At 37.7% G+C, this 27,717-nt stretch overlaps 1 protein-coding gene and 1 pseudogene across 5 annotated transcripts in view; one reads left to right on the top strand and one right to left on the bottom strand.

The window, feature by feature from the left end:
- SLC4A4 (solute carrier family 4 member 4) overlaps window positions 1-27,717 on the top strand; it is a 340,638-nt gene that overhangs the window by 139,135 nt on the left and 173,786 nt on the right. For all 5 annotated transcript variants that reach the window (XM_059669116.1, XM_059669125.1, XM_059669135.1 and 2 more), the window contains 3 exons: window positions 2,037-2,172; window positions 12,775-12,935; window positions 22,768-22,947. In XM_059669116.1, coding sequence (XP_059525099.1) covers window positions 2,037-2,172; window positions 12,775-12,935; window positions 22,768-22,947 — 477 coding nt within the window. The remainder of the gene's footprint in view (window positions 1-2,036; window positions 2,173-12,774; window positions 12,936-22,767; window positions 22,948-27,717) is intronic.
- LOC132218227 (large ribosomal subunit protein uL6-like) lies at window positions 6,838-7,531 on the bottom strand (annotated as a pseudogene).

The following is a 27,717-nucleotide window of genomic DNA, read 5'->3' as shown; positions in this document are numbered from 1 at the left end:
TCCCTTTATTCCAGGCTATTTTATGTACATATGTGTATTTTTTTCTTCACTGAAGTGGAATCACTTTATGTATATGAATTGACAATTTTATTTGTTTATTTAATATTATGTATATACATAAAAAAACCAATAATCTTAACTTCATGTTTTATGACTATATGGTATTTTATTTCATTTTTAAATATATTTTTATTGATTTCAGAGAGGAAGGAAGAGGGAGAGAGAGATAGAAACATCATTGATGAGAGACAATCATTGATAGCTGCCTCCTGCATGCTCCCTACTGGGGATCGAACCCACAATCTGGGCATGTGCCCTGACCAGGAATCGAACCGTGACCTTCTGGTTCATAGTTCAATACTTAACCACTGAGCATCACTGGCTGGGCAACTACATGGTATTTTATTGAACGGTTGTGTTATAGTTTATTTAATCAATCTTCCTTTTTTGGACATTTTGGCTTTTTCTATTTTTCTTAATTATAAAATTGTGATGATCACCTGTAGCTAAGTCTTTGAGATAACGACTTCTATTTATTTGAAATGAATGCCTTTCTAATGATCGAATTGCTGGCTCACTGGACTCATATACTTAAAAATTTTTTTTTATTGATTTCAGAGAGAAAGGGAGAGGGAGAGAGAGAGATAGAAACATCAATGATTAGAGAGAATCATTGATCAGCCACCTCCTGCACACCCCCTACTGGGGATTGAGCCTGAAACCCAGGCATGTGCCCTGATCAGGAATGGAACCATGACCTCCCCATTCACAGGTCAGTGCTCACCTGCTGAGCCATACTAACAGGGCTCGACACATATACTTCTAAGACATTTCCATATCATTCCAAATTTCCCTTCAGAGAGTGATGTTTCCTCTTAGGCTCCTATCAGTGATATAAATTTTCTAAATCGTTGCTGATATTAGACATTATCATTCCTTTTCATTTTTGCCATTTTTATTAGGTAAAACATTTTAATAATTAGTTTTGAATACTAGTTAGGTTGAATATTTTTATGAGTTTATTTGAGTAAATACATTTTGAGCTATGAAATTTTATTCTTGTTCTCTTTATAATAGTTTTCAGATGGTATGGGTTTTTTTTTAGGTTATTTGAGTACACATTTTTACACACACATGCACACAAAACAAACACACACATATATATTGGTGTACCTGAACTACATTCATATGTACGTACCATTCTTGGGATTATAAAGAATATCTGTGGGCCTTAGGTTTGTAACATAGCCATCAGTTTCCAAATGCTATCCTTTAAAAAAAAAGAGAGAAGAAGAAGGGGAACATAACCCATGACCTGGAGGAGATGCTAGTTAATTTTTTATTATGTTATTTTCAGGAGATGGGGTCAAAAGGAGCTAGTAGGGCATTCAATTATGTGCTTGAGTGTGTTGGAAATCCCTCCCCCCTCAGGTGTACAATATTTTACTTGGGCTTGTTTTTCAAGTGCATTGAAGTGTGACTAAATATTTTTGGTGCTCCATTATGTAAAGAAGAGGCCCATCTTGTTAAATATTCCTTCATCAACTTTGTAGTTAGCCTGTAAGGACATGGGCGTTAGGCATCGGACAGAGGGAAGGTAGGTGGGAGGCGGGCACCTGGGCGAAACTGAGGATAGGGGTGCTCCGTTGTCTCCTCCCACTGTTGTAGAAAAGTGATTGGATCAAGCTTGTTTCTGTGTAATCATTTTGGATGGCTCATAAATGGAGAAGGAGAGAAAGTCATGAGGTTGGACCTCAGCTCATCTGAGGGCTAAAGGTTCTTTGTCACACACCGCACAGAGCTGGAGCGCTGTCCTTCCGGAGAGTAGTGGAGAGCTGAGATACAGTTTAGAACCAAAGGAAGAGAGAAGGGCTTTGGTTTCTTTTTGTCTCGAGGCTGAGGATAAGCAAGGAGGATGTCCACTGAAGATGTGGAAGGGAAGCCCAGCAGCTTTGGGGACGGAGGAAGAGCTCGGAGCTACACGTTCCTCAGGGTGGTGCAGCCAGTGTTTAACCGCAGTATTTTCACTTCTGCAGTCTCTCCCGCCGCAGAGCGAATCCGATTCATCTTGGGCGAGGAGGATGACAGCCCAGCACCCCCTCAGCTCTTCACCGAACTGGATGAGCTGCTGTCCGTGGATGGGCAGGAGATGGAATGGAAGGAGACAGCGAGGTGAGGCACGGTGGATGTTGCAGTACTGACCTGGGGGAACAAGGGTGGGCAAGAGAGTTGAGTGTGAATGAGCACCTTTCTCTAACCTCAGCACTTTGAATGACCGATGAGCATGATGTTGGCTGGGTTAGGGAATTAAACAATTTTTCTCTTCTCTTTCACATTGATGTGATGCTGGACACCCTTTATTGTACTGCTAGAGCATCGTTTCACTGATCCGTGATGCTATAATTTTAACCCTTATGAGGAATTAATAGTAAATCTCCATCCATATGCTACTTATTAGTGAAATATTTTAAGGATAAACTCAAGTACCCAAACATGATATGTGCCCTCACTCTCTGCATGTCAAAATATCTTGTAAGATGATTTTTGATTTATTACCCCTTCCCTGTTAGGGAGGGAGGTTGCAAAGGCAGTAACTGGTACCAACAAACTTGCTATTATTCCAAGTAAAAACCTCTCATCTTTTTAAATATCCAGTGAAAGTAAGTAGAAGGTTCACCTGAACCTAGAGTTTAGAGACCTGAGTTCTGTTTCAAACTCTGTAGCCTGTTAGCTCAAAACAGTTTCTCAGAACTTTGATTTCATTATCAATAGAGTAGATAATAATGCCTACTCCATATAACATGTATTCTATATAAGATATGTAACATATGTAAATATAATATTATACAATATATGTCTGATTATTTTATATAAACACACATGTATGCATATAATGAAATTCTTTGTAAATTGTTAAAGCACTTTATAAATATCCAAGTTTTTATTAATTTCATGATAGCAGAGCTTTTATTTCTTTCTATATAAAGATTTAGTTATATATTCCACTCTAAATTTTTGATGACATACAACATTTACATAAGATAAAGACTGATACAATGCAGTTGTTTGTCTCTCATTGCCATCATTACATGGAGAGTCAGTATATTTCTCTTTCTTAAACAGAATTATATTAAGATATGCCTTTTATAGTCTGTAATTTAATTAAAACCAATTAAATTGAACCAGTGTGTTTTGAATGCCTGGTATAGGTCAGGTACTATTTTAGGTATTGGGAATGCAGAAGTAAATATTTTTATTATTTGCTCTTTTAGGGCCTCTTTTCGTGATATAATCATTGTCTCTTATTCCCATTCTCAGTACCAATACTTGGATATATAAAGTCGTCCATAAGTGTACTTTTAGTTCATAAAACATCCTGCAAAAGAAGGCTTTTGAAGCAAAAACTTTTCTTAGTACCTGCATTTCATTCTTTCTTTACCTTCTTTCTAACAAAAAAAGAATGAGAGTTGTACTGGTGCAATCTGAATTAAGTGTTGGGGAGATTTTGGTTTAGCCTTGGCTCTGTGTTAACTAGCTGTTTAACTTTGGGCGATTCATATAGTCATGTCATCTTCCTGAGTTTGAGTTTTCTATTCTATCAAATGAGGGTCATATTGTGTTACATCCTCTCTAACATCATGCATATTTTAGAGCTCTAAAATTCCATCCATGCTGTATATTGGTGTAGTCAGCTGTGATTAGAAGACATATTTGACTCTTATTTTTATCTTAAAATTCTGTGAGAGTACTTTATATAGATTAGAATTCAGGTATAGCACCCTGTTTTTCTTTCAGTCAAGTGAAGACTACACTTTATTTTCTATGACCCCTGGTCCCAGAAATGTGGAGAGATCACAGTTCACTTATAGGTAATAAAATGTCTAGAGAGGTGGACATCGTATTTTCCTTTAAGGTTGTTAAAGATTAAGATGGACTTGATACTGTATTATCTACAAAGACTTTATTTCCTTGGGAGCATATGTGTCATTTTGATGATGCCCTTGGTTCCTGGGAGATTGGACTTTTGGAGAAGGGGTGGGAGTATGCCAGGTGTCAGAGGGAAGCTGTCCAGGAAGAAACATACTTACATGTAATCAACACCCTATGACTTCTCCTATATAGGACTTGTCACAGTTACTGTTAACTATTAATTAATCATATATGTGATATTATTGTTTTCGTTTTATCTCCCTCATTACACTAATTCATATGAAGGCAGGGATCACCATGTCTGTGTTTTACTACTGTATTCCCAGTTCCTTGCTGTACCTGGTACATAATAGGTCAGTAATATTTGTTGAGTGTGATTAGTTGAGAACTGATTGCTTTATAAACAACTCTTCTACATATACTTTCTTAGAAGTCTTACTGGATCAAAATTGGAATTCTGTGATAATCCATCCCTGATTGATAGATAGCTGACTGATAGACCCAGGGTACCAAGCACATCATTGAGAAAGCCCAGAAGAGGACTTGTGTTTGATGTTTCAAACTAATTTATCAATATACTGATGCCATCTGCTTTTAGTTCTCTAGCCCATGCTTCTTGCCTCATTTGACTGAAAACAAATGGTTGGCCCAGCTGGTGTGGGTCAATGGTTGAGTGTCAATCTATGAGCCAGTCATGGTTCTATTTCTGGTCAGGGCCCATGCCTGGGTTGTGGGCTTGATCCCCACTGTGGGGTGTGCGGAGGCAGCCGATCAATGATTCTTATCATTGATGTTTTTATCTCTCTCTCCCTCTCCCTTCCTCTCTGAAATCAATAAAAATATATTTAAAAAACCAACAACACACAAATGTTTGGATGGCTAATGAGCATCTCAAAATAGCATGTCTAGAATGAAGTTTCTGATTCATTTACTTCAGATAAGCTCCTCTACAGAGTTCCTCACTACAAAGAAAAACTCCATTTTTGTAGCTGCTCAAGCCAGAAACATAGTAGTCTTCCTTGACTCCTGTCTTTCTCTACACCCCTTACTTAATCCTTTGGCAAATCCTATCTATTTATCCTCAAAGATATTCAGATATTCAGAATCTCACCATATCTTATACTCAGTATTGCCATAACCTGGTCCAAGCCACCATTATCTTGCAAATGCTTCTTAACTAGTCCACCTCCCTGCACTTGTCCCGCTCTTACCTCCCTCATGAATCGTCCACCATGATCTCTTTGACCTCATCTGCTTCTTCTGTTCCTCTTGTTCGATCTCCTTGCACCTCACTGGCCAGTCATGCTTCTGTGTCAGGGATTTTGCATTTGCTGTTCCCTCTGTCTGAAATGCTCTCCCAGCCACATCCCCACGGTTATCTACATGGCTCATTTTCTCAACTCCTTCAGGTCATTACAGTGGGGCCTTGACTTACAAGTTTAATTCATTCTGTGACGGAGCTCATAACTCAAATTACTCATATGTCAAATCAGTTTTCACCGTTACAATGACACGTGATGCTGGGCTGATGTGGCGTTCACTGTGACGTTTGCTGCGCCAACTAGTGGTGGAGTATCTGAAGCTGGCTCGTAACCCGAATTTTAGCTCGCAACTCAAAGCAAAAAATCGGCTGAGAGACGGCTCGTATCTTGAAAAACTTGTTAGTCGGGACACTTGTAAGTCAAGGCCCCACTGTATTCAGATATGACCTTCTCAGTGACTGCCCTTTCTAAAGTGGTAACATCCCCCCAACTCTCTATCCCCCATGCTCCATAATTTTTATCTTTAGCGCTTACCAGCATTTAGCATTTTACATCTATTGTTATTTTCTCTTCCTAATAAAATTAAAGCCCCCTGAAGGTAGGAATTTTTGGTTGTTTTGTTCACCACTCTGCTTCCAGTGCGTACAACTACCTGACACACAGTCTATAATCAAGACATCTCTGCTAAGAGAACAAGTGGAGAAATAGGACCTTGATTCTTAGTTTACTGCTCCACCTAAATCCTGTTGGGAAGTTTTGAGGTGATTGTGCCTCCAGAAATTATTCAGGTTTTCAGTAACTTCTACTTCCTATATGTTTGCAATAATTTGACTGCCATTTATGATGTCCAGTTTCCAGACATGATCGGGGTTCTTTTTCCCATGAAAAGCTCTCAAATCTACCAGACCAATAAAAGTGTTGTGCTTAGAGGGAATTCACTTTATATATGAAAGTGCAGCATGGGTATTTTTGTGGCTAACCTATAAAATTAAGAAACCCCAATTGACAGATTATTTATTCCATAGAGAACTAACCTACCAGACTTCTTCAGCTTAATATAGTTTCTACTGTTCATATCCCCTACCCATTATAATACTCTCCCTTTTTAATATTCTACACTTATTATTTGACTAATGATTTGATAGCACCAAGAATATCCTACATTGAATGTCAGAGTTACTGTAGTTTCAGGAAGTTCAAGTCAGCTCTGTCTCAAAAAGTAAGGAGGAGGATTTCAGTAGTAGGAAAAATATCCCCCTTTAAGTTGTGGGATTCACAGTAGTCATGTAAAACTATGAACAAGGGAAGCTTTTCTTTATATGAGATTTGAAGTGTAGCCAGTTCTACCACCTTCATTTTTCACATCTTTCCCCTGCTCTTCCCTTTCCTAAAAGTTAGAATTTTAAATTTTTACTGGCTCTTCCAACAGAGTTCAAGTTAAAGATTGTGCAAAGTGTGGCATGATGAAACCTAAGAAGACCACATGGTCAGTGGAATGCAGAGAGCACGAAGTGGTTTTTTTTTTTCTTCTTTCAATACAAGGCTTTTATTGTATCTTTATAATATAGCAAACATCTTTATAATATCACAAACAAGTGTGACAAATCATTCGGCATCTTGGTGTTTCTATGGCTGGACAACTTAGATCTTATTCATCAGCCTACTGAACTGGCCCTTTTTCGAAATCATAGATACTATCCAAAAAATTTCTGATATCCTTGTTTTTAACTGTTGTGGCTTGCTGAATCAAAGCAGCTGAATTTGATACAAGTTCAATGTCATTTCCTTCAAGAATCAACTCATCTTTCTGGGCTTGAGATACTGAACAAGCAATACCTAACTTCATCTGAACTCTGCGAATGTATTTTCGCCCAAGAAATTTCTAATTTCAAGAAGAGAACCATCCTCCTTAATAATGGTGTCGATGGGGAAATGAGTTTACACAGACCTCATCTTGTAATGGAAGCCCAATTTAACACCCTTGATCATGTTCTGTACATGACTGCGGATAGTGTGAACTGTGGCCAATTCCTTTCTATTTCCCCACCATTTGTCAACCCAGAGTCTCGTCTTTTTCTTTCCTAGGAGACTGATATCTACATTGATGTAGTTGAAGTCCCTCTGCAGGGTGCCTCTGGGGCCCTTCACAATAACTGTGCATCCCTTCAGAGTGATGCCCACATTTTCTGGGATGTCCACAGTCTGATTGCTGACAATGGTATTCATCCTCACAGCAGATGTGCCAACAAGCGAGAGCACTGTGTTTTAAAGAGCACTCCTAAGTGTTAGGCCTTTAGGATACTGACATTTAGTCATGTAGCAGTAATTGCAATGAAATATTTGATATTAGGGAACAAGCCCATGTTTCTCATTAAGAATTTCTAGGAGCTATGTTTTAGCTAATGGACTCATGAAGCAAACTGGTAAAGAATAAGTCATGGTCCAGCTTTGGTGACGGCCCCATCACCAAACTCTTTCTTTGAGTCAGTAATATCTCTGCAGAAATCGTTATTGGCTTTCACTTTTATTTCAGTGACTGCTCAAATGGGCAGTGTTGTAAGTGGTGAATGTTACAAGAAACTGTGTTAAAGTTCACTCCCTCAGTGTCTCAGTGGGTAAAAAGGAAAGGCATCACAAGTTTCAGCAAATGAACAAGCCAACAAAGGGAAAGGGTGTTGGTGTTTCCCTTCTGTTGGGAGTGCACACAGGAGCTCCCGCTCGTTCCAGTTTGCCCTGCAGACTGACCTACGTACCTCTGGAGAATCTGATTTCAGGGCCTGGCCGTCAAACAGAGCCACGTGCACTGATCCCGGGGCCGTGGAGAGAAACCGCTCCCTTCCCAGTTGACATTGACTTCGCTTTGCAAAATTCCATTTGAGACCAAGTTTATTGTTTCTGTAAGAAAAAGGCTGAAGGAAAGGGAATTTAATCACTTTATAATTCAATGTAGTTACAGCATACAGATAATTTCATATAAATATGCATAAGTATAACTTTATATACCTTTTATACATACACGTAACTTTTATAACAACATGCATAGAACTTTTGCAATAACTTTCACAGTTGCTCTAGAAATTTAAACATTCTCCTTAAAAACATCATTTATCCCAGGTACACACTAGCACTGGCTTTTTTATGTGATGAGGCAATTACTAGTTAGCAAGAAATTTTATTATCATTTTAATAGGTTTATGAAGTTGGACTATAATCCAAGGCAAAGGTCATGTCAATTTTCCGCAGTGAAACTGGCATATTTTTAAATTAGAGGTCTTGTCTTTTCTTAATTATATTCGATCATATGATTGGAAAATTGCAAAATTCAGTGATTCCCAGTGAGTTTTCTATTTCTTCACCAAATGAGTTGAGTTCTGTTGTTTGGCAGTCACTCAGAGTGTGTTAAACTGCTGTGTGCTTTATCATTGTTCTTCTAAGACCTTGGAATAAATAAACTTCACCTAATAAACTCCTCTTCCAAGGTTAAAGTTTTGTAATTGCAAGCATTTAAAAAGCCAACTTCTGAAAATAATTTTCCTATAACATGTCAAGTACTAGGCAGAAGAAAAAGTGAGAAACTCATTGCAGATACATGATTATTCATAGCTACTATAAAGGGTAGATGGTGTCTTTTAGTACATTTAACAAGAAGAACATCTATTTTTTACCATGGTAATTACATGGTACTGAAGCACCTTTACAAATCCATTGGCTGAACTTTGGTACCTTGGCCTTAGTCTTTTCCTTAATGGGTTCCATTTGAGTTGAGTAGTTTTCAGTTTTTTTGTTGTTTTTTTTAAAATTTGTCCTTGATATGTGAGGAGGATGGACATAGCATGTGTAGTTTCTAGAATGAAACTCCCTGCCAATAATCTGTTTAAATGGTAAACTTAGTTGATGCCTGAAAGCATACGTTGGAAGTACCTTGAACAATCAATTCCTTGAACAATTAGAGCAATACATTTTAAAGGAATTTAATAGTCCTTATTCCAGAGTTTCCCTTATGCTGTTAGCTGTGCTAGGATATGACATTATCACAACATTCAATATTTACTGAACTCAAAATGAAATAGATGCTAAACTGAACTATGAGATAATACATATCCCCTGAGAATGTGGATTCTAAGAACTGGCTAGTTTGAGACTGCATTTCATTCCTCTACTAGAGGCCCAGTGCACGAAATTCGTGCACTATAGGGGGCGGGGTCCCTCAGGCTGGCCTGTGCCCTCTTGCAATCCAGAACCCCTCAGGGGATGTCCAACTGCCAGTTTAGGCCTGATGCTCCCTGCGCTCACCAGCCCTGAGGATGGCTCCTGGATTAGCGGCACTCCCACAGGGGAGCACACTGACTACCAGGGGACTGCTCCTGCGTTGCGCATCTGCCCCCTGGTGGTCAGTGCATGTCATAGCAACTGGTTGTTCCATAGTTCGGTCGATTTGCATATTAGGGTTTTATTATATAGAGTTGTTATATCTTCACTTAAAGACCTGGTGTCCTCTAGGAAGGTGAGTAATGCTATTCCATAAATCCAAGCTAATTAAGATTTATGATTTTTAAATATACTTTAAAAACTTGTTCAAAGTTATATTGAAGTCCAGTGTGGTTGCCTATAATATACACTATGGAGAGGAATGAAATAAAAGATCAAACACAGAAGAATGCAGAGGTTTTACTCCTTTAAAACTTTTTAAAATTTAACTTATACTGTTTAAATAGTTGAGGATGATAGTAAAATAGAGCCATTGTCACATGCTGTATCTAAGTGAGGCTTAGTTTTCTCTCAAGAAATGGTTTTGGCAATATAAATTTATGGCAGATGGTAAAGAGGGGGACTCATTTAGTAAAGATTAGCCAGAATTGAAGGCTGTATAAAACACTTCCCTTCACTGAGTTTCTAGCTGACTCATGTCATTCATCTTAGGGTTAAATTCTATGGCCAAAGATTCTATTCCTCAACTAATAATAATACTTTTAGGAATAAAACTAAGGAGTCACCACAGTCTTTAAAGATGACATAATTTTATGTAACCCTGTCTTGGTTTCATATATTACATAATCTTCTAACCTCTACAGTCTTATCTTGAGTAATAACTTATAACATCAAATGTAAATGTGACTCACATAGTAGTTGCCAACAAACATGGTTGGAGATTCTGTCAGCAAGCATGAAAAGATAATACACCTAAAGTTAACCAATGTAATATGCTCCATAAAATGATTACTCTCAAAATAACCCCAATTACCTTTTATTGTTTTGGCAAATTATATGAGTATGATGTAAAATTGTCATTATTCTCTTACTTCTATTTCTGTGGTTCTAATACCAGCCAAAGTGAAGAACTAAATTACACACACACAGACACACACAAGAATATTAAGGGTCTTTGGTTCTTTCTTGGGATGTTTGCGATTACTTTGTAGAGATAAATAAGGTCCAGTTCTGAAGGTTTAAAACTTCGGTGGTGCTGTTGGTTTTTTACCTTGTGAGGAAAGCCTTTAAAAAGTCTCCACTGCCTACATATTTTGGGATACAGGGAAAAGGAGGAGGGTCTTAGAATTAAGGGTGAGGTTAGGAATAAGGTTGCCATTGACAAGTGGGAGTTTATTGGGTGGGAGAGGCTTACTGAGAGGGGTAATGGAGGGAGACTTTTCAAATATGGCTAAAATACTTCTGAATCACATGAGTGTTAGGCTTGCATAAAATTCTAAATTTTCTATGACACTGTGGCTGATCTCTCGATCTCCTTTCCCTCCTGGTTCTGCTAATGTGTTTTTTCCTTCCTCTGGGGGTGGTGAGTGGTCTATAAATAATATCTTATGTAGAGCTTCCTCTGATCTCTGCCCTTTGTTCTCATGTTTAGTGAGCTAGGTGAGCGTTTAGCTTTTCTAGGTAAACATTTTTCAATCATTAAACCTTTGGGTGAAGAATGTAGAAAAACAATTTTTTATACCCCTCTGTTGGTCTTTTTCAATATCTTTTAGAAGGTTGGAGAGGAAAAAAAAGCATTTTTCTTTGGATCTTGCTGAATAGCAAAATGATAATGCTTTCCCTTTTTATTTAATGTGTATTTTTAACCAGTGTATGAAGAGTCTATATGTGTAATATGTGGGACATAAAAACTGTCAAGTGTGTTTTGCTCTCATTTCCATTAAGCTTTTTTGGTATATATTACTAATCTATCAAAATGTCTAGGAGTCTCAGAAAGAAGAAGCTCTGAAAGAGGGTTGTTTGTTCCATTGCTAAGGTTAATAGATCTGTTATAAGAAGAAGATGTGCTGTTCATTCAGCTTGTGTATCTTTAAACACATGTGAAGCCAGATTTTAAGGAGGGAAGAGAGATCAGCTGAGAAATATATATTAAAGTAAGACATAGCAACACATGCTCACCCTCTTTAGGCATTAAAGGGGAATTTTATATTCATGTGACCACTTTACACCATGTTTTTCAAATATTTAAGATAAATATTGGTTTATAACTGATATTTCACCTTCTATAAATTTGCCTTGTGAATTCACAACAGAATTCACATAGTGGTGGCTATTTTTACCCATAGTAGGCTCTACCTACATGGATAAATCTGTAATGCATATTATTCTACCTTATTTTAAAAAATTTAGTTAAATCATTCTTAAGGATTTTGTGGTTACTGATAGACAGATACAAAACCTTTGGTTCTGCCCTAACTGGTTTGGCTCATTGGACACAGCATCGGCCTGTGGACTGAAAGGTTTGATTCCAGTCAAGGGCATGTACCTTGGTTGCGGGCACATCTCCAGCAGGAGGTGTGCAGGAGGCAGCTGACTGATGTTTCTCTCACATCAATGTTTCTAGTTCTCTATCCCTCACCCTTCCTTTCTGTAAAAAAATCAATAAAATATATTAAAACACACACACACACACACAGACACACACACAGACACACACACAGACACACACACACAGACACACACACAGACACACACACAGACACACACACACACAGAGACACACACACAGACACACACACACACAGACACACACACAGACACACACACACAGACACACACACAGACACACACACAGACACACACACACACAGACACACACACAGACACACACACACAGACACACACACACACACACACACACCCCTTTGGTTCCTTTGCGTTTGTTTTCTTTCTCTCTAATATTAGGGAAAGGTGCAGACTACTGACTCTATTTGGTGTATTTCTTTTTCATTTATCTTTATTGTTGAAAGTATTACAGATGTCTTCTTTGTTTTTTCCCCATTGACTCCCTGTACCCCGCACCTGCCCCTCCCAGGCCTTCAACACACTATTGTCTATGTCAATGGGTTATGCATATAAGTTCCCTGGTTAACTCCCCCTGCCCCCCCCCAAAAAAAACCAACAAAAAAAAAAACACCACAACAAAAACAAACCAAAACAAAAACTAATTAATAATATAATAAGGTTTTAAGACTCTAAGGAAAGGAGACATTTTGGTAGTGCTGATGGGGGTGGAAACAGAGGGGTTGATGTTGCCATTTCCAAGGTAAGTTAGAACACTTTTAATTGCTATTCATGATTCTCATGTTCCTAGGTGGATTAAATTTGAAGAAAAAGTGGAAGAGGGTGGGGAGAGATGGAGCAAGCCCCACGTGGCCACATTATCCCTTCACAGCTTATTTGAGCTGAGGACGTGTATAGAGAAAGGATCCATCATGCTTGACAGGGAGGCTTCTTCTCTTCCACAGTTGGTGGGTAAGTATGTTGTTTTAAGTTCCTATCATTTTTTCATTGTTCCCTACCTATTCACGAGTTTCCATCAATGCCGATGACTTCTAGTGTAAGCAGAGTTGAATATTCTAGAGCATTTATTCTCTCTCTTTTTATGTTATAAAACTAATAAGGTGTTTTGCAGAAAATTTGGAAAATACAGACATATATTGAGAAGAAAATTTAAAAAGTCATTCATTACACCTAACATTTTGGTGTGTTTTCATCAGTTTTGTTTCTCAATCTTCTCTCTTAATGCTTTTTATTTTTTAATGTTATTTTATAAAAATTAATATTGTGATTATACTGTATGTATGTGGATATGCATTTATTTCTGGGATTAATATTTTGAATGGAGTCCCCACCCAATTTTTGGTTATATTGGACTGGATGTCTGGATACTAGATTTCTAGAACTCTTTGACCTTAGACATTGAACTGCTCTGGGCCTCTGTACAATCAGGTTTAAATCCTCTGTAGGAAGGAAAACAGTCCAGTTCAGGGGTGGGCAAACTTTCTGACTCGAGGGCCACAATGGGTTCTTAAACTGGACCAGAGGGCCGGAACAAAAGCATGGATGGAGTGTTTGTGTGAACTAATATAAATTCAGAGTAAACATCATTACGTAAAAGGGTACGGTCTTATTTTTCAATAGTTTTATTCATTTCAAACGGGCCATAGTTTGCCCACGGCTGGTCTAGTTCCTGGGTTGGGGATGATTTCGTAGACAGAAGTCAAAGTTCTTTAGCTGTAGGTAGAGAAAAGTTGTGTGTACAAGAAACCAGCAGAACCTTATGGGTTAGTGACTGAGTCAGATCAGGTTAGTTCTGAGTGTCATTTGAACAACCACCTGCAAGTTGGTAAACCTAATGGTGCAGGGCAGCTTGGGCATCTTTTGCAATTAAAGTTGTGTAGTGAATGTTAACTCACCATGTAGAACACCTTGGGCACACGTCACTACATTCCAGACAGTACTAATTGTTTTTATTTTCTAGCAGAACCAGACGTATGGCCTAAGTGGCCTTAATTACCCTTCAGATCTGGGTGTACTGAATAACAACGTAAATGTGTTGCTCATTGAGCACACCTTCAAAAACAGGTGCAGGGGCTCTGCCTGTTATTCCCGGGAAAATTCCATGACCAGGTGACCATTGGACCTGTTTGGATACTACGCTTTCCCAAGGAGTCTTCGGGATGCCTACTTTGGGATTATGGGGAAAACGATGTGGATCATGGCTCTACAGAAAGGGACTAGTGTAAAATTTCTGTGTAATTTCAGATTGCTGCAAAAGTTCTTTGATTATCTTTAGACAAAAGGCTTGCCTATGACATCTCTGTCTTTATAGACACTGGGGAGGTTATAGCACTTATACTGGAAGAAAAGATTTGTTGTCAGATGAGGCATCTATCTAGCTGATGTATATGTATTCCATTCTTCTTCAGAGAGCTTGTTAGATTTGCAAAGAAACCCCATACTTTTCATGCAGCTGACGTATTGAAGGTGCATGAGAAAGGAGAAAGACCAATGCGAAGATGCTGGGTGCACAGAATTAATGAGTTCATGCATTTATTCAGCAAAGATGTGTAAGCTTCTGCAATGTGCCAGACACCGTTTCAGGCCCTGGAATTGGGTTTGCAAATCTACCACTTTGCAAACGGGATAAGTTACAAATCCATGTCTATATAGGTAGTTAGACGATAATGTAGGAAATACAGCTCTGTGTAGAATTTTTCGTATTTGACAAAGCAGATGAGGCTGAAATGGACATTTGATATATGAGGAGAGATCTTCGATTATTTTACCAAGGGAAAGTAGGGCCCATCTACAAAGACAGAAGCAAATGGAAAGGATGGTTTTCTAGGCAATTTGTCCCACTGGCTTTTTAAAAAAGTAAATTGAAATGTTACTTTCATGTTGTTTGCGTTTATTAAAAAAAAAAGATTTTTATCATTGAAACTTTTGTGGCTTTCAAATTCCATAGCTGAATGATGGTTACTGTAGCCAAGTGATTCTTTGAGGTAGATAAATGTAAGGATTCTTCCTTCTTCTTCTGCATCTCGGCAACAAGAATAAAATCAGAAACATTAGGATTCTAAATTGAATAAAGGCATCCACATTGTATGTTCTTTACTTTTATAATGAGGGATACGTCAGCTTTTCTTATAAAGCATCTTATGAATAAATTAGGATAGAACAATAAGTGATCTCAGTGATACAAATACAACTCATGCTTCAGTAGAAACAGAAACATGGAGAACAAAAACATGTCTCCTAACCGAATAATTTGCGTATTGACGATTTAAGGTTTTATAATTGCATAAGCACCTTACAGAGCTTAAAGCATCCTAAGTTTCAGGCTGCCAGAATTTTTTCAAGTATCCTTCCTTAATGGCCTACTGGCACTACAATGCACTCTTAAACATACATGTGTATCACTTTGCACCCACTAACTTTTTCTCATTTATTAAAGTCTGCATGAGAGAGTATCTAAAAAAGTGTTATGGTTAGCAAAAATCAATCCAGTTTTTGAGTGAAAACTGCAATCTCTGTATTCTTAGACTTTAAGAACTCACCTGGAGCAAAAATGTCTGGAGTCAGACAAGTTGCAAAAATACATCAGAAATGCATACATGCAGGGCAAAATGGACTTTAGTAAATTGTGTCCTGGCAATGCATAGGCAGTCTAAGGGGAGAAGATGTGTGTGGTTTAAAGGTCACCAGAAAGGTTCCTGTATTCAAAAGAAAACGTCTCACCATAGGCTTTTGTCACTGCCTAAAATGTCATCGTTTGGAGATTTATTTCACCGAGCCCAGAGAGTCCTACATTAAAATCCACTGCTGTCTGACAAAGGCCCTATATTAATTCCATGAGACATAGAGTGGTGTTGTAGAAAGGTCGGTGAGTTTACACTTGAAGAGGGTTTATAATGAAAGTCTACGTCTACTAGCCTGGATGACCGTGGGATGGACAAAGCAAGTTACTTAACTCTTTAGTGGTCTCAGTTTACTCCTCTGTAAAAGGAGGATGAAGGTGGACTTCTCAGGGTTTTTGTGAGAAGCAAATGAGGGTATCAGGTGTGATTATTATGTTCTTACATAACTATGTCAGCATACATGAGTTCATCCAAATCTTTCTCCCTGTCACCCAGCAGAGGGCTGAGTGTAGACTGAGTCAGGTAGATGTTCAGGGACTTCATGAGCAGGAGGAAAGATTCTGAAAGGTGTAATGGATGGACCTGGAAATAATTAACAGCTTCTGTGCTGTGCCTAGATGTGGTCAACAAAGGTGATGAAAGTTAAAGTGGAATTACATACTTGGACTTTCTGTAAGACTGTCTTTGGATATTCATCACCAAAAAGGGTTATCTGTTCTCCGCAACTAACCGACATTTTAGTTGAAGTAGAGGACAATCTCCCACATTATACTGGAGCCTTGTTAGCCAGTGACCAGAGAGGTTCTGGTATTTACTACATTTAAGGAAGGTTCTCCAAGCATTCTGTGTTCTCACTTTAATTTTCCACTACCTTTTGTTACCAGCTGTGAACTTTTTCTCTAACCTCCATGCATTTATTTAAAAAATGGTCATTAAATTTTAAAATTAGACACTACTAGGTCACCTTGTACTATCATCAGTTGGTAATAGGTTTGCTCTGCAGTCCCTGGGGCGAGCAGGCAGAGAGGGCAGGGGTGCATTCTGGAGCTGAAAATATAGAGAAACAAGGCAGAGGCAAATAAAGAGGCAAAAACAAAACAAAACAACAACAACAAAAAAAACAATGCACAAGCAAAAGAAAGAAAAGAAAGGACCAGATTTGCAGGAGTGCAAGGAAAAGAACATATTTGAGAGAGTGTAACTGACTGAAAAGAAATACTTAAACATCTTCTGAAACAATCTAAACCTTACAGAAAGTTAAAGAATATGAAGGGGGGAAAACCCTTATTTAATTTTATTTCATGTATTTATTTAGTTCTCACCCAAGGATATGTTAGTTGATGAGAGAGAGAGAGAGAGAGAGAGAGAGAGAGAGAGAGAGAGAGAGAGAGAGAGAGAGAGAGAGAATATGGATCAGTTGCCTCCTGTGTGCATCCTGACTGAGAATTGGACCTGCAACCTTTGGTGCATGGGATGATGCTCCAACCAACTGAGCCACCCAGCCAAGGCCCTGATTTTATTTTAAATGACAGAAGATAGAATGGTAACTTGAAGAGTTATTGTTATTATTTGGTTATCAAAAAGTTATTCTCTTTTTAGCAGAGGGTGGAGTTGTTTTGTCCTGAATTGAGTTGAGAATTATGTGCAGCTAAGTCTTAATTAAGATACATCTCCCCTCCACCCCATTTATCTCAACAAGTGAGAAGAAAAAGTAATAATAACAAGTGTGATTATATCAAAGAAACAATAGCAAGATTTTTATCCTTTTTTTGCAATCCACCTGCTACTCCTTCTTAGTGGCATCTGATGCTTCGAGTTTGCAGGCATGAAGAAATCTGATCATGAGCAGAGGGAAACCGTTTAAGCAGTTGTTTCTTGTCAGATGTTCATAAAAAGAAATGCAGCTCAATTCTGATTCTCCTCAGAGCCTCTTCTTGTTTTGTTTTGTTGTTTTTTTTTTTTTTTTTTTTTGGCAGAATCCCTTCTTCTTCTTTTTTAATATATTGATTTTTTTTTACAGAGAGGAAGGGAGAGGGATAGAGAGTTAGAAACATCGATGAGAGAGAAACATCGATCAGCTGCCTCCTGCACACTCCCTACTGGGGATGTGCCCGCAGCCAAGGTACATGCCCTTGACCAGACTCGAACCTGGGACCCTTGAGTCCGCAGGCTGATGCTCTATCCACTGAGCCAAACCGGTTAGGGCCAGAATCCCTTCTTAAAGCTAGTAGAAAATTTTGTCTTTAAAGTATTTATAGGATAAACACTGATTATTTTTTTAAAATATATTTTATAGATTTTTTACAGAGAGAAAGGGAGAAGGATAGAGAGTTAGAAACATCGATGAGAGAGAAACATTGATCAGCTGCCTCCTGCACACCTCCTACTGGGGATGTGCCCGCAACCCAGGTACATGCCCTTGACCGGAATCAAACCTGGGGCCTTTCAGTCCACAGGCTGACGCTCTAGCCACTGAGCCAAACCAGTTACGGCAGATTATTTTAGTAGCTTTATTATTACTATCATCATAATTCTACATTTAAACTGTCATTAACATATGAAGCAAGTACATTGGTATTTTCCTCCCCTCCTAAGTTAAAAAAAACTATGTCATTTCAGGTATTTTATTATGATGGGACATGGATTAGGAAAATGTAGCTCTATTTTAGGAGTTCTCATTTTATATTTAAAGGCGTTCCTGAGCTATGGCTGTGGGCAGATGTGTTAGTCGTTTTTTTCTTTTACATCTTTTATATTTTCAGAATAGTAATATATTTATGTTTTATCACAAATCTATGTTCATTTTTAAGTAATCCAGAAAAATATAACACAAAAATCAAAATACCACAAATCTGATCCTGCAGAGCTGTCCTCCTGCAATTTTTCTGTACGTTTCCAGATAAGAAATTTATTTTACAAAACAGGATCATACTATTACACTATAATGTGCCTTTTTCTAAACTCAAAAACCTAATACAGATTTTCTTTCCATCTCATTAAATAGAAATATAAACATCATTTTAATAGCTGCAAAATACTTAAAAATCTATTATTGGGCATTGAAGTGCCTTTAAGATTTTATTGTAAAGAAAAGAAGTGACGCAACTGGTGTGGCTCAGTGGTTTAGGGTTGACCTATGATCCAGGAAGTCACAGTTTGATTCCCGGTCAGGGCACACATCTGGCTTGAGGGCTTGATCCCCGGTGTGGCAGCCAATTAATGATTCTCTCCATCAATGATGTTACTATCCCTCTCTCCCTCTCTTTCCTTTCTGAAATCAATAAAAAGATATATAAAAAAGAAATAAATAAAGGTCACTCAGGACTGGGTCCCCAGACCTCAGCTTTAAAAAAAAAAGAAGTGAACATTTTTGTCCTCTTGTGAAATTGTTTCTTTAATATAGATTTCCAAAGGTGACGTATTCAAAGGGCTTGAACATTTTATTATTATTTATTTATTTTTATTTTTTATATTTTATTGATTTTTTTACAGAGAGGAAGGGAGAGGGATAGAGAGTTACAAACATCGATGAGAGAGAAACATCTATCAGCTGCCTCCTGCACACCTCCTACTGGGGATGTGCCCGCAACCAAGTAACATGCCCTTGACTGGAATCAAACCTGGGACCCTTCAGTCCGCAGGCGATGCTCTATCCACTGAGCCAAACCAGTTAGGGTGGGCTTGAACATTTTAAAGGGTTTTGTCATGTGGCTGCGGGTGCCTTCAGGACAGGTTGTGCTAGTTACTACACTCATCACCAGTATATGGAATTGCCTGTTGCACACATCCTTCATGTCATCGGGAATTCGCCTTTTACATTTTGCCACGTTAGTAGATTAACAGATACCTTGTAATTGGTTGCATTGTAAAATTTGTTCAAATTGTCTGTTAGTTTTGGAGTTAACTAATGTCTCGGGTGTTTGTATTTCCTTTAAGAATGTCTCCTTTGGCTTTTTTTTTTTCTGTTGCATGGCCATCTTTCTGTTGGTTTGTAGAAGCTCTGCATGTATCAATATTATTTTTGGTTTAGAGCAGTGATGGCGAACCTTTTGAGCTCGGCGTGTCAGCATTTTGAAAAACCCTAACTTAACTCTGGTGCCGTGTCACATATAGAAATTTTTGATATTTGCAACCATAGTAAAACAAAGACTTATATTTTTGATATTTATTTTATATATTTAAATGCAATTTAACAAAGAAAAATCAACCAAAAAAATGAGTTCGCATGTCACCTCTGACACGTGTGTCATAGGTTCGCCATCACTGGTTTAGAGCTTCCTTTTCAAATAAAGAGAAGTATTGTGTGATATGGAAGAAAATCTAAACTCTGAGTCAGAAATCCTGGTTTTATTTTGGGGTATTTTGTCTGTAATTAGCTATGTCTGTGAACAAGTCTCTCTTGCCTAGTCTTTTCTCATCTGTGGAACAGGAGGTTGAACTGGACGCTCTCTGAGGTTCCTTGCAGCTCTGCTATCATGTAGGGTTGGCACATTCTTTCCCAATTGGTAACGTCTGTGGAGTTTTGACACTGAAGCCTTAATTTCAGTGTAGCTATGAGATGTTACTGCCCCCACTTTCCTTGAAAGGTTTTGTAGTTTATGCTCAAAGAGTTCCCTGCATGGTGGGCCATTTTTATGGAAACTTAATGAAAGGCATAAGCCACACAGATGTTTTAACCTGTGCTAACTGGTGATTTCCAGGCATCAGTAACAGAGGGCTGGCTGTGCCGATGTAGGCTTGGTTTGAGATTACAAGGGAGGGCAGGAATAGAGGGAGGCCCTGCCAGGAAGGGTAGATAAGAAACCCTTTAATCCACAACCCTGGCATTAGAGTAGGAGTTTGATAACACTTGCAGCAGATATGCTGGGCTGTTTGTTTATTTATGTGGTTCCGCTGTAAACTGGACTTTCCACATTGAACAAGACTTAAAGGGAAAGTGGAGGAGTTGTGTTTAGTAGCACCTAATTACTTTTGCTGTGGAGCAGAGGGTTCATTGCAATTACAGAATCAGTTCTGAGAGTTTGTTGAGTATGGTTTGCATAGTTAAAAATGTTCAGTGCTAAAGGCCATTGTCAAAGCAAAAATTCTGATGGGAGGGACTATTCCTGCTTTACCCAGGCTCCCTACCAAGTGGTCCAACGTGATGTGACACTTACGGCATCTGTGTAAGGCACATGATGGAAAATCTGGATTCTGCCTCTGTTTGGCTCCCAAATAGTTGATTGTACCCTGTGCAAATCATTAGTTTCTAGTCCTAGGCTGTGAGGCCAGGTCTGTGAGTGCTTGCTTTGTACAGGTGAGCTGCTGAGAGGTGCAGTCATGCCCCAGCCAACCCCCTTGAATATTCCTAACTTTACAAAAAGTTGGGAACGCTTGGTAGATGCTGTTATCCTAACAGCTCTGGCCAATTTTCTTTCATTCCCCTCCCCCCTTTATTTTATTTTATTTTATTTATTTAATGTTTTTCCCCATCACCATTTATCACTCCTAATACCCTTTTCCATCTCCTCCCTCACCCCCTGTCAACCACACTTGTCTGTGTCCATGAGTTCTTTCTGTTTTTTTTTTCTTTTTTGCTCAATCCCTCTTCCCCCTCCCCCACACCAGAGCCGTCTGCCTGCTCTCTATCTAGGAGTCTGTCTCTATTTTACTTGTTAGTTCAGTTTGTTCATTAGATTCCACATTTGAGTGAAATCATATGGTGCTTGTCTTTCTCTGACTGGCTTAGTTCACTTAGCATAATGTTCTCTGGTTCTATGCATGCTGTCGCAAAGGGTACATTTTTCTTCCCTTTTTGCAGCCGAGTAGTATGGAGCTTTGTTTTCTTCTCCATTTTTGTAAACTGAGAACTTTGCCCAAGGAAAATACTGATATGTGCTAGCTGCTCCCATGTACCTGAAAAGGTGGGCATGGGGTGCATTGTTCTGGTTCTCTGCAGGGACCAAAACTCTACCATATGCTGAGGTAGCGTCTGCCATCGCATGTCTTGCACAGATTCGGTGATGCTCTGTCCTGAGTCCTACTTTGGACAGAGGAAATGTCGAATTGTGATGCGACATTAGGATGGGGTGCACCAGGGTACATTTGTGCTGACTTGTGAGAAAAAGGATTTCATAGTTTTGAAAATTTTAAAATTTTTTATTTTTTTAAGTTATAGTTTATATTCACTGTTATTTTGTATTAGTTTCAGGTATACAGGATAGTGGTTAGACAATCATATTAACAAAGTGTTTCCCCTGATATTTCCAGTACCCATCTGGTACCATACAAAGTTATCACGATATTATTGACTATATTTCCCTTACCCTACTTTACATCCTAGTCACTATCTTATTTATGATTAGAGTAAAACTTGTCCTTCAGCAGAGCCACCCATGGAGCAATTTCTATGAAACACAGTCATCTTTTCTAGTGAAAACCATTCCTAAAAAATGAATTAATAAAAAATTTAATTTTTTTGTAGTAAGAATAAGATAATAAAATTTCATAGAAAATTGTAGTCAGGTTATAACTTAAAATGACTAAAGGGTTATATTGGATCTAAACAAGAATAGGCATCCCTTCTTAGATAAGACTAAGGCATAATTTGTAGTTTAATTGTTTTTATTGGATTAATTGGTATTCAGATAACCTGATATGGGGAAAGGCTTTGTTTTCCTTTACTGAGTCCCATTATAAAGAGAGTAGAACATAAGAATTTGAGGAACTCTTTTAAAACATCAGTAATGTCACTACTTGAAATTTTGCATATTCTCTAAGTTTTTTATATCATTTATATTGCTGGCACACTTGCTATGATAGAGTACATGAACTTTTCTAATCTTATCTTTTTTTCTTAATTGAAAAATGTAAATTGCTGATTTATGGTGTTACTCATAGAAGACTTGATTAATGTGAATTCACTATTAAGTGGGATTAAAAAAATGAACAAGATTTTTCCTCTCCAAAAATAAAATTAATACTGGAATATTTATAGCTCTTATTATTGCCAATATTCCTGTACCTCTATCTTTACCCTTCTCCTAAGGTGGGGAGTTTGAAATTTGGAAAATAGTGTATTGATATTAAATTTGAGGATGACATCTCTAAAGTTAGAGTGAAAAAAAGGACTTCCTGGTCTTGTGACTGAGTTTTGTTTTTGTTTTGCTTTGTTTCTATATCAGATATGATTGTTGACCATCAGATTGAGACAGGCCTTTTGAAACCCGACCTTAAGGATAAGGTGACCTACACTTTGCTCCGGAAGCATCGGCATCAAACCAAGAAATCCAACCTTCGATCCCTGGCTGACATTGGGAAGACAGTCTCCAGTGCAAGTAGAATGTTTGCCAGCCCTGATAATGGTAATGCAGGACCGACTGTCTGCTGCTCTCTTTACCAGTCTCACCTTTCCTCCATCGCTTGTCATCTTTTGTTTAAACCCCCTCTCCATATTTCTTCTTTGCTCAAGTTCATATGCCACAGCCATTTCATAATGACGCTTTTTATCCAGTTGGTCAGGTTTGCAGTCCTGTTGGAAAGATTTCGGTGGCTGTTGCAGGCTACAAATGCCAAGATGCCTTGCTTGCTGCATATACATCTATTCTGATGGACTGGGATGGTTTGGTAATAATGTTGTGATGAAACAACTGAGATGAATCAGCGAATGTGTAGATTATTGAGGACATCAAGGAGTATGCTTTCGACATGGTAGTTTGTCAGAATTAGGACAGACTCACACATGAATGCTCTGAGATCTCTTATAGTGAAGTATTTGCTTAGAATGTGAGCTGGTATCCAGCCTGTAGATGATCATTCATCAAAATAAGGCTCACTATTATCTTTCTACTGAAACACACAATCTGTTCTTTTGTTATATGATAATGATAGCTAAGGAGAATAATGATTCCAGGTGGGACATTAACCTCATTATATAGCAATATGAAAGACTGTCTCATTCATATTCTGTTGCATTCACCAGAGTTTTCTGTAAGGGGTCTGTCTTCTGTGTCATTGTGTTTGTTTCACATGAATGTCATGATTGGATACAATCTGAGAAGGGAGAAGTTAATTTGTATGGAGTACTGAAAAATGAAGGCCTGGTGGAAAGAGTTGCTGAGCATTGAGCTGGTAGAAGTAGGTTTCTCCCATCCCACCCCCCGTCGTTTTTTAGTATTAAGAGAAATGAGTAGCTAAGGGAGCTTCTAATTCACTGCCCTTAGCTACATTTTCAGAATAATATAAAACATGCTGTCATGGAAAAGGAGGGCTAAGTGAATTGTATAAACTGGATTCTAACTCAGCCACTCTGTTTCCGGAAATTTTAATATTTCTGACTGAATATTAAAATGAATGGTAGTCTGGAAGAAAGCTTTCCATTAGCAAACTTCTGAACCATTGCATTATTGTAAATATTAAAATGAATGGTAGTCTGGAAGAAAGCTTACTATTAGCTATATTTTTTAACCATTCTAACCTTGTAGTTTCTCATGAGTGTTTAGTTCTTAAACAGACCCAAATAAAAAGTTGTTTTATGAAATGGCTTATTTTGTCAAAAATAAAATCAGTTACAAATAAAATAATTTAAATAAAAATACTGCTTATAAAAAATATTCACACAAAAAATAAGATAATCTAGAACATTCCTACTACAATTTGATAGCCCTGCCATTACCTGGAATGTTACTGCTGACTGGAAATGTTTTGGGTTTTGTAGGTTTTTAAAAATTGTGTTTTTGGAGAGAGGCATTGTTTAGTGGCTGGAAATGTTATGGGATGAAGAAATTAGTATAACTGATGTCACATATATTTCATTTTAAAAGCACCTCGTGTTTTTAAAATTGTGGCAATTAAAATAAATTCTGTCTTTCATATTTTATTATTCTTTCTCTGGCATAAAATGAAATTCCATGATTTGGAGATTTTTTTTGTGTGTCATGAAGTTGGTGGTAGTACAAAGAAGCAAGAATATTGATATACTTGCAAAGAGAAGAGGAAAACGGGTATGACAGAGCGAGGGTGCCTTCTACCAGTGTGGTGTGATCATTTTCGTAGATGTGCAGGCAGCGTAGAATTAGGAACAGATGGGTCTTGGAGGCCAGCATCTTGTGCTTGGGAGAAAGTATTTGGATGTGGAGTAACTAATAAGTTGATATCACTCATCACTCAGTCTTTTAGCCTATCAGTAGGTCTTTGTACTTCAGAGGAAAGTTGAAATTGCTCTTGTCACTCACCTTTTCTCTGGTGAAGGGCTATATAGCTGGGCAGAAAGCAAATAGGAAGGGCAGGCAGTTCTCCTCCTTTCTGGCTCTCCACTTACCCTAAAGCATGGGATTCAAGGAGGGCATTTTAAACATGTTATTATTGACCGTTGTATTCCGTCAATAATATTTAACTCCTTTTAAATATCCAGAGGCAAGATTTGGCTTTGAGAAATTCTGTAGTAATGAATTTCATGTGCTTCCAGGGTGGTACACTCTTACAAATGAATAGATGGCTACTTGTTGGTTTTCTAGAGGCCCTTAACTTACAAGTTTATACAGTTACCTTGGTATATTAGGGTTCAATTATGTAATATTTTTAATGTTATGAAATATTCCTAGGATAAATTTCTAAAAACGAATGATGGAACTCTTGCTGCTATTTTAATAAAACAGAATCTTATATTTATTGTAGTTAGAACTAGATTCTGATAGCTCTATTTAAAACCTAGATAAACTTGTCATAATCTAGAAGATAGACTCAGTGACACTGTCAACTTTAGTTATAAGAGCAACAATGTAATTAGTAGCTGAAATTTATGAAGATACTGGAGAATCAGAAATTTTTTATTTTGCAGTGGTATACTGGAGCGACCTCTTGTCTACTAATAAGAGTCAGTTATCAGGAATTTTGTGACCTGGTTGTTATTTACAGTTGTTAGTAAAAATTAAATTATATAAACATATGCTTAAATACTTATATTAAAAATGAAGGTAATAAAAACTCAAACTTTATTGCTTCCTACTTATTTTACTGCATTTTGCTATAGTCTGTGCTGTTGAGGATTTTTACATCTACTGTGCCTGGATGGTAGCAATACTATAAAATGATATGCTATTGTGCACCTCTTCCCAACTCTGTATTTAGTGACTGGTAGTATTCACACCAGATGAATCAGCAAAGGCTACAAATCAGGGCTAAGATTTATTTGTGATTGATTGTCTCTAGACTTAAAAAATGATGAAGAAAATGTTAATAATGCAGAGTCAACTTAAAAGTGTATGATGGCCATAGTTGCCTTAGTCACCTTGGCTGCTACAAGAAATCACCACAGACTGGGTGGCTTAACCAACTGCATTTATTTCTCACAGTTCTGGAGGCTTGGAAGGCTGAGATCAAAGTGCTGCAGATTTGGTATTTGCTGAGGGCCCTCTTCTTGGCTTGTAGATGGCTGCCTTCTCACTGCATTTTCACCTGATGGAGACAGATGACCTTTTTCCTGTCTTTCCTTATAAGGACACTAAATCCCATTCAAGATGGCTCTGCCCTCATGACTTGTTTACCACCCAGAGGCCCTACCTCCTAATATCATGACATTGAGGGTTAGGATTTCAACAGGTGAATTTGGGGAGGATACAAATATTCAGTCCATAACAGCTGTTAAAATGTGAGTAGCACAAATAACTGAGGAAATATTCTGGTATTCAGAAACTATTATTATCCAGGTTAGCAAAGGAGTTACCAACATTATTGACAGGTGAGTGAAGTGAAATCTGACACGTGTCTTCATTGTTTTGCTTTTGTCTTGCTTGTTAGCATAAAAGATAATGGATGTTTATCATGGAACCTGGAACTATGCTTGTTTGCCAGTTGCCACTATAAGTTGGCTATAGATAAAAGAGTTTGGTGAAAATCAGCACAAGCATTCTATGAGAATCAACTGGCATAGGCAGGCAATTTACACAAGATTATTGTGTATTTTATTATTATTCATATGTGTGCTGCACATTCTTTATATCAGTAAAATTTACTACACGCCACACACACACACACACACACACACACACACACACACACACACACGTTTTTCTGCCCTGCTTGAGAGCTGTTTTCAAATATTTACCACTACGCTCACTACCAGTCCAAACACTGTCTATCCATAGCTAAAGACTAACTCTCATGTTTAAGGTCCTAATGTGGCTTGGAGTTCAAGACAACTTGGTGTTTTTTTTTAAAAAAAAAGGTAAACGTTTTTATTTGTAATAAATTAGGGAAGAATCAGGCCAGCTTCCAAGATGTTAATTATTGTGAAATTGCTACTTGTCTGAGACATTTATGAGTTCTGATAGATGTGTCTGCCAGGTAAGAGATGTTAGGCAGTGCTATAATTTCTCAATATATTAATTGAGGCATTTCTATAGAGTTAGTGTTTACTGAAGAAAATAATAAGGTTATCAATTTCTCTGATGGTGGGTTTTCCTTTACCTACTTTATTTCTCACTATTGTTTCAGGTTGAACTGTATGAAATTGCCATTTTTGTGGGTAAGATAGAGTTGACTGTTGGTAATTTCATATAGTTCTAATAATTTGGTCTGAGATACGTAGGTGATAGTTCTGTATTATTATGGTTTACTAGGAAAGAATAACATTTAAGCCTAGGAACATTCCTTGGTAGTATTTAAAAATCAAGTAACCAATTGATATGCTTCTCTCACATCGATGTTTCTCTCTGCCTTTCCTTCTCTCTTCCACTCTCCCTAAAAATCAATGGAAAAATGTCCTTGGGTGAGGATTAAAATAAATAAATAAATAAATAAATAAATAAACAAACAAATAAATAAATAAATAAATAAGATGGATTCAGTTTGCTTTTTATTAGAAAGTGGAAGTTCCTACTTTTGGTTTGGTATTCATTAATACATATTAAGGTGTTTATGACAAGGCTACCTGATAATTCTGTTTTAAAAAGCCATGGTTTATAGGATGATCTGATTTTTAAAAATACCACTTACCATTTACATGGATACTTCTGATATGTATGGTCTAAGCTCAGAAAAAATTAAGGAGACTAGCCTTGAGGACCAGGGTCAACCAGAAACCAGGATCACTGCCTTTGTGGAAATTTGGGCAAAGCTGTCATCAATTTGTCCTA

This window comes from Myotis daubentonii, chromosome 1 (genome assembly GCF_963259705.1).
Source record: "Myotis daubentonii chromosome 1, mMyoDau2.1, whole genome shotgun sequence".
NCBI lineage: Eukaryota > Metazoa > Chordata > Mammalia > Chiroptera > Vespertilionidae > Myotis > Myotis daubentonii.
Note: the sequence above shows the minus strand (reverse complement) of the source record. Positions and strands in the feature narration are given on the sequence as shown.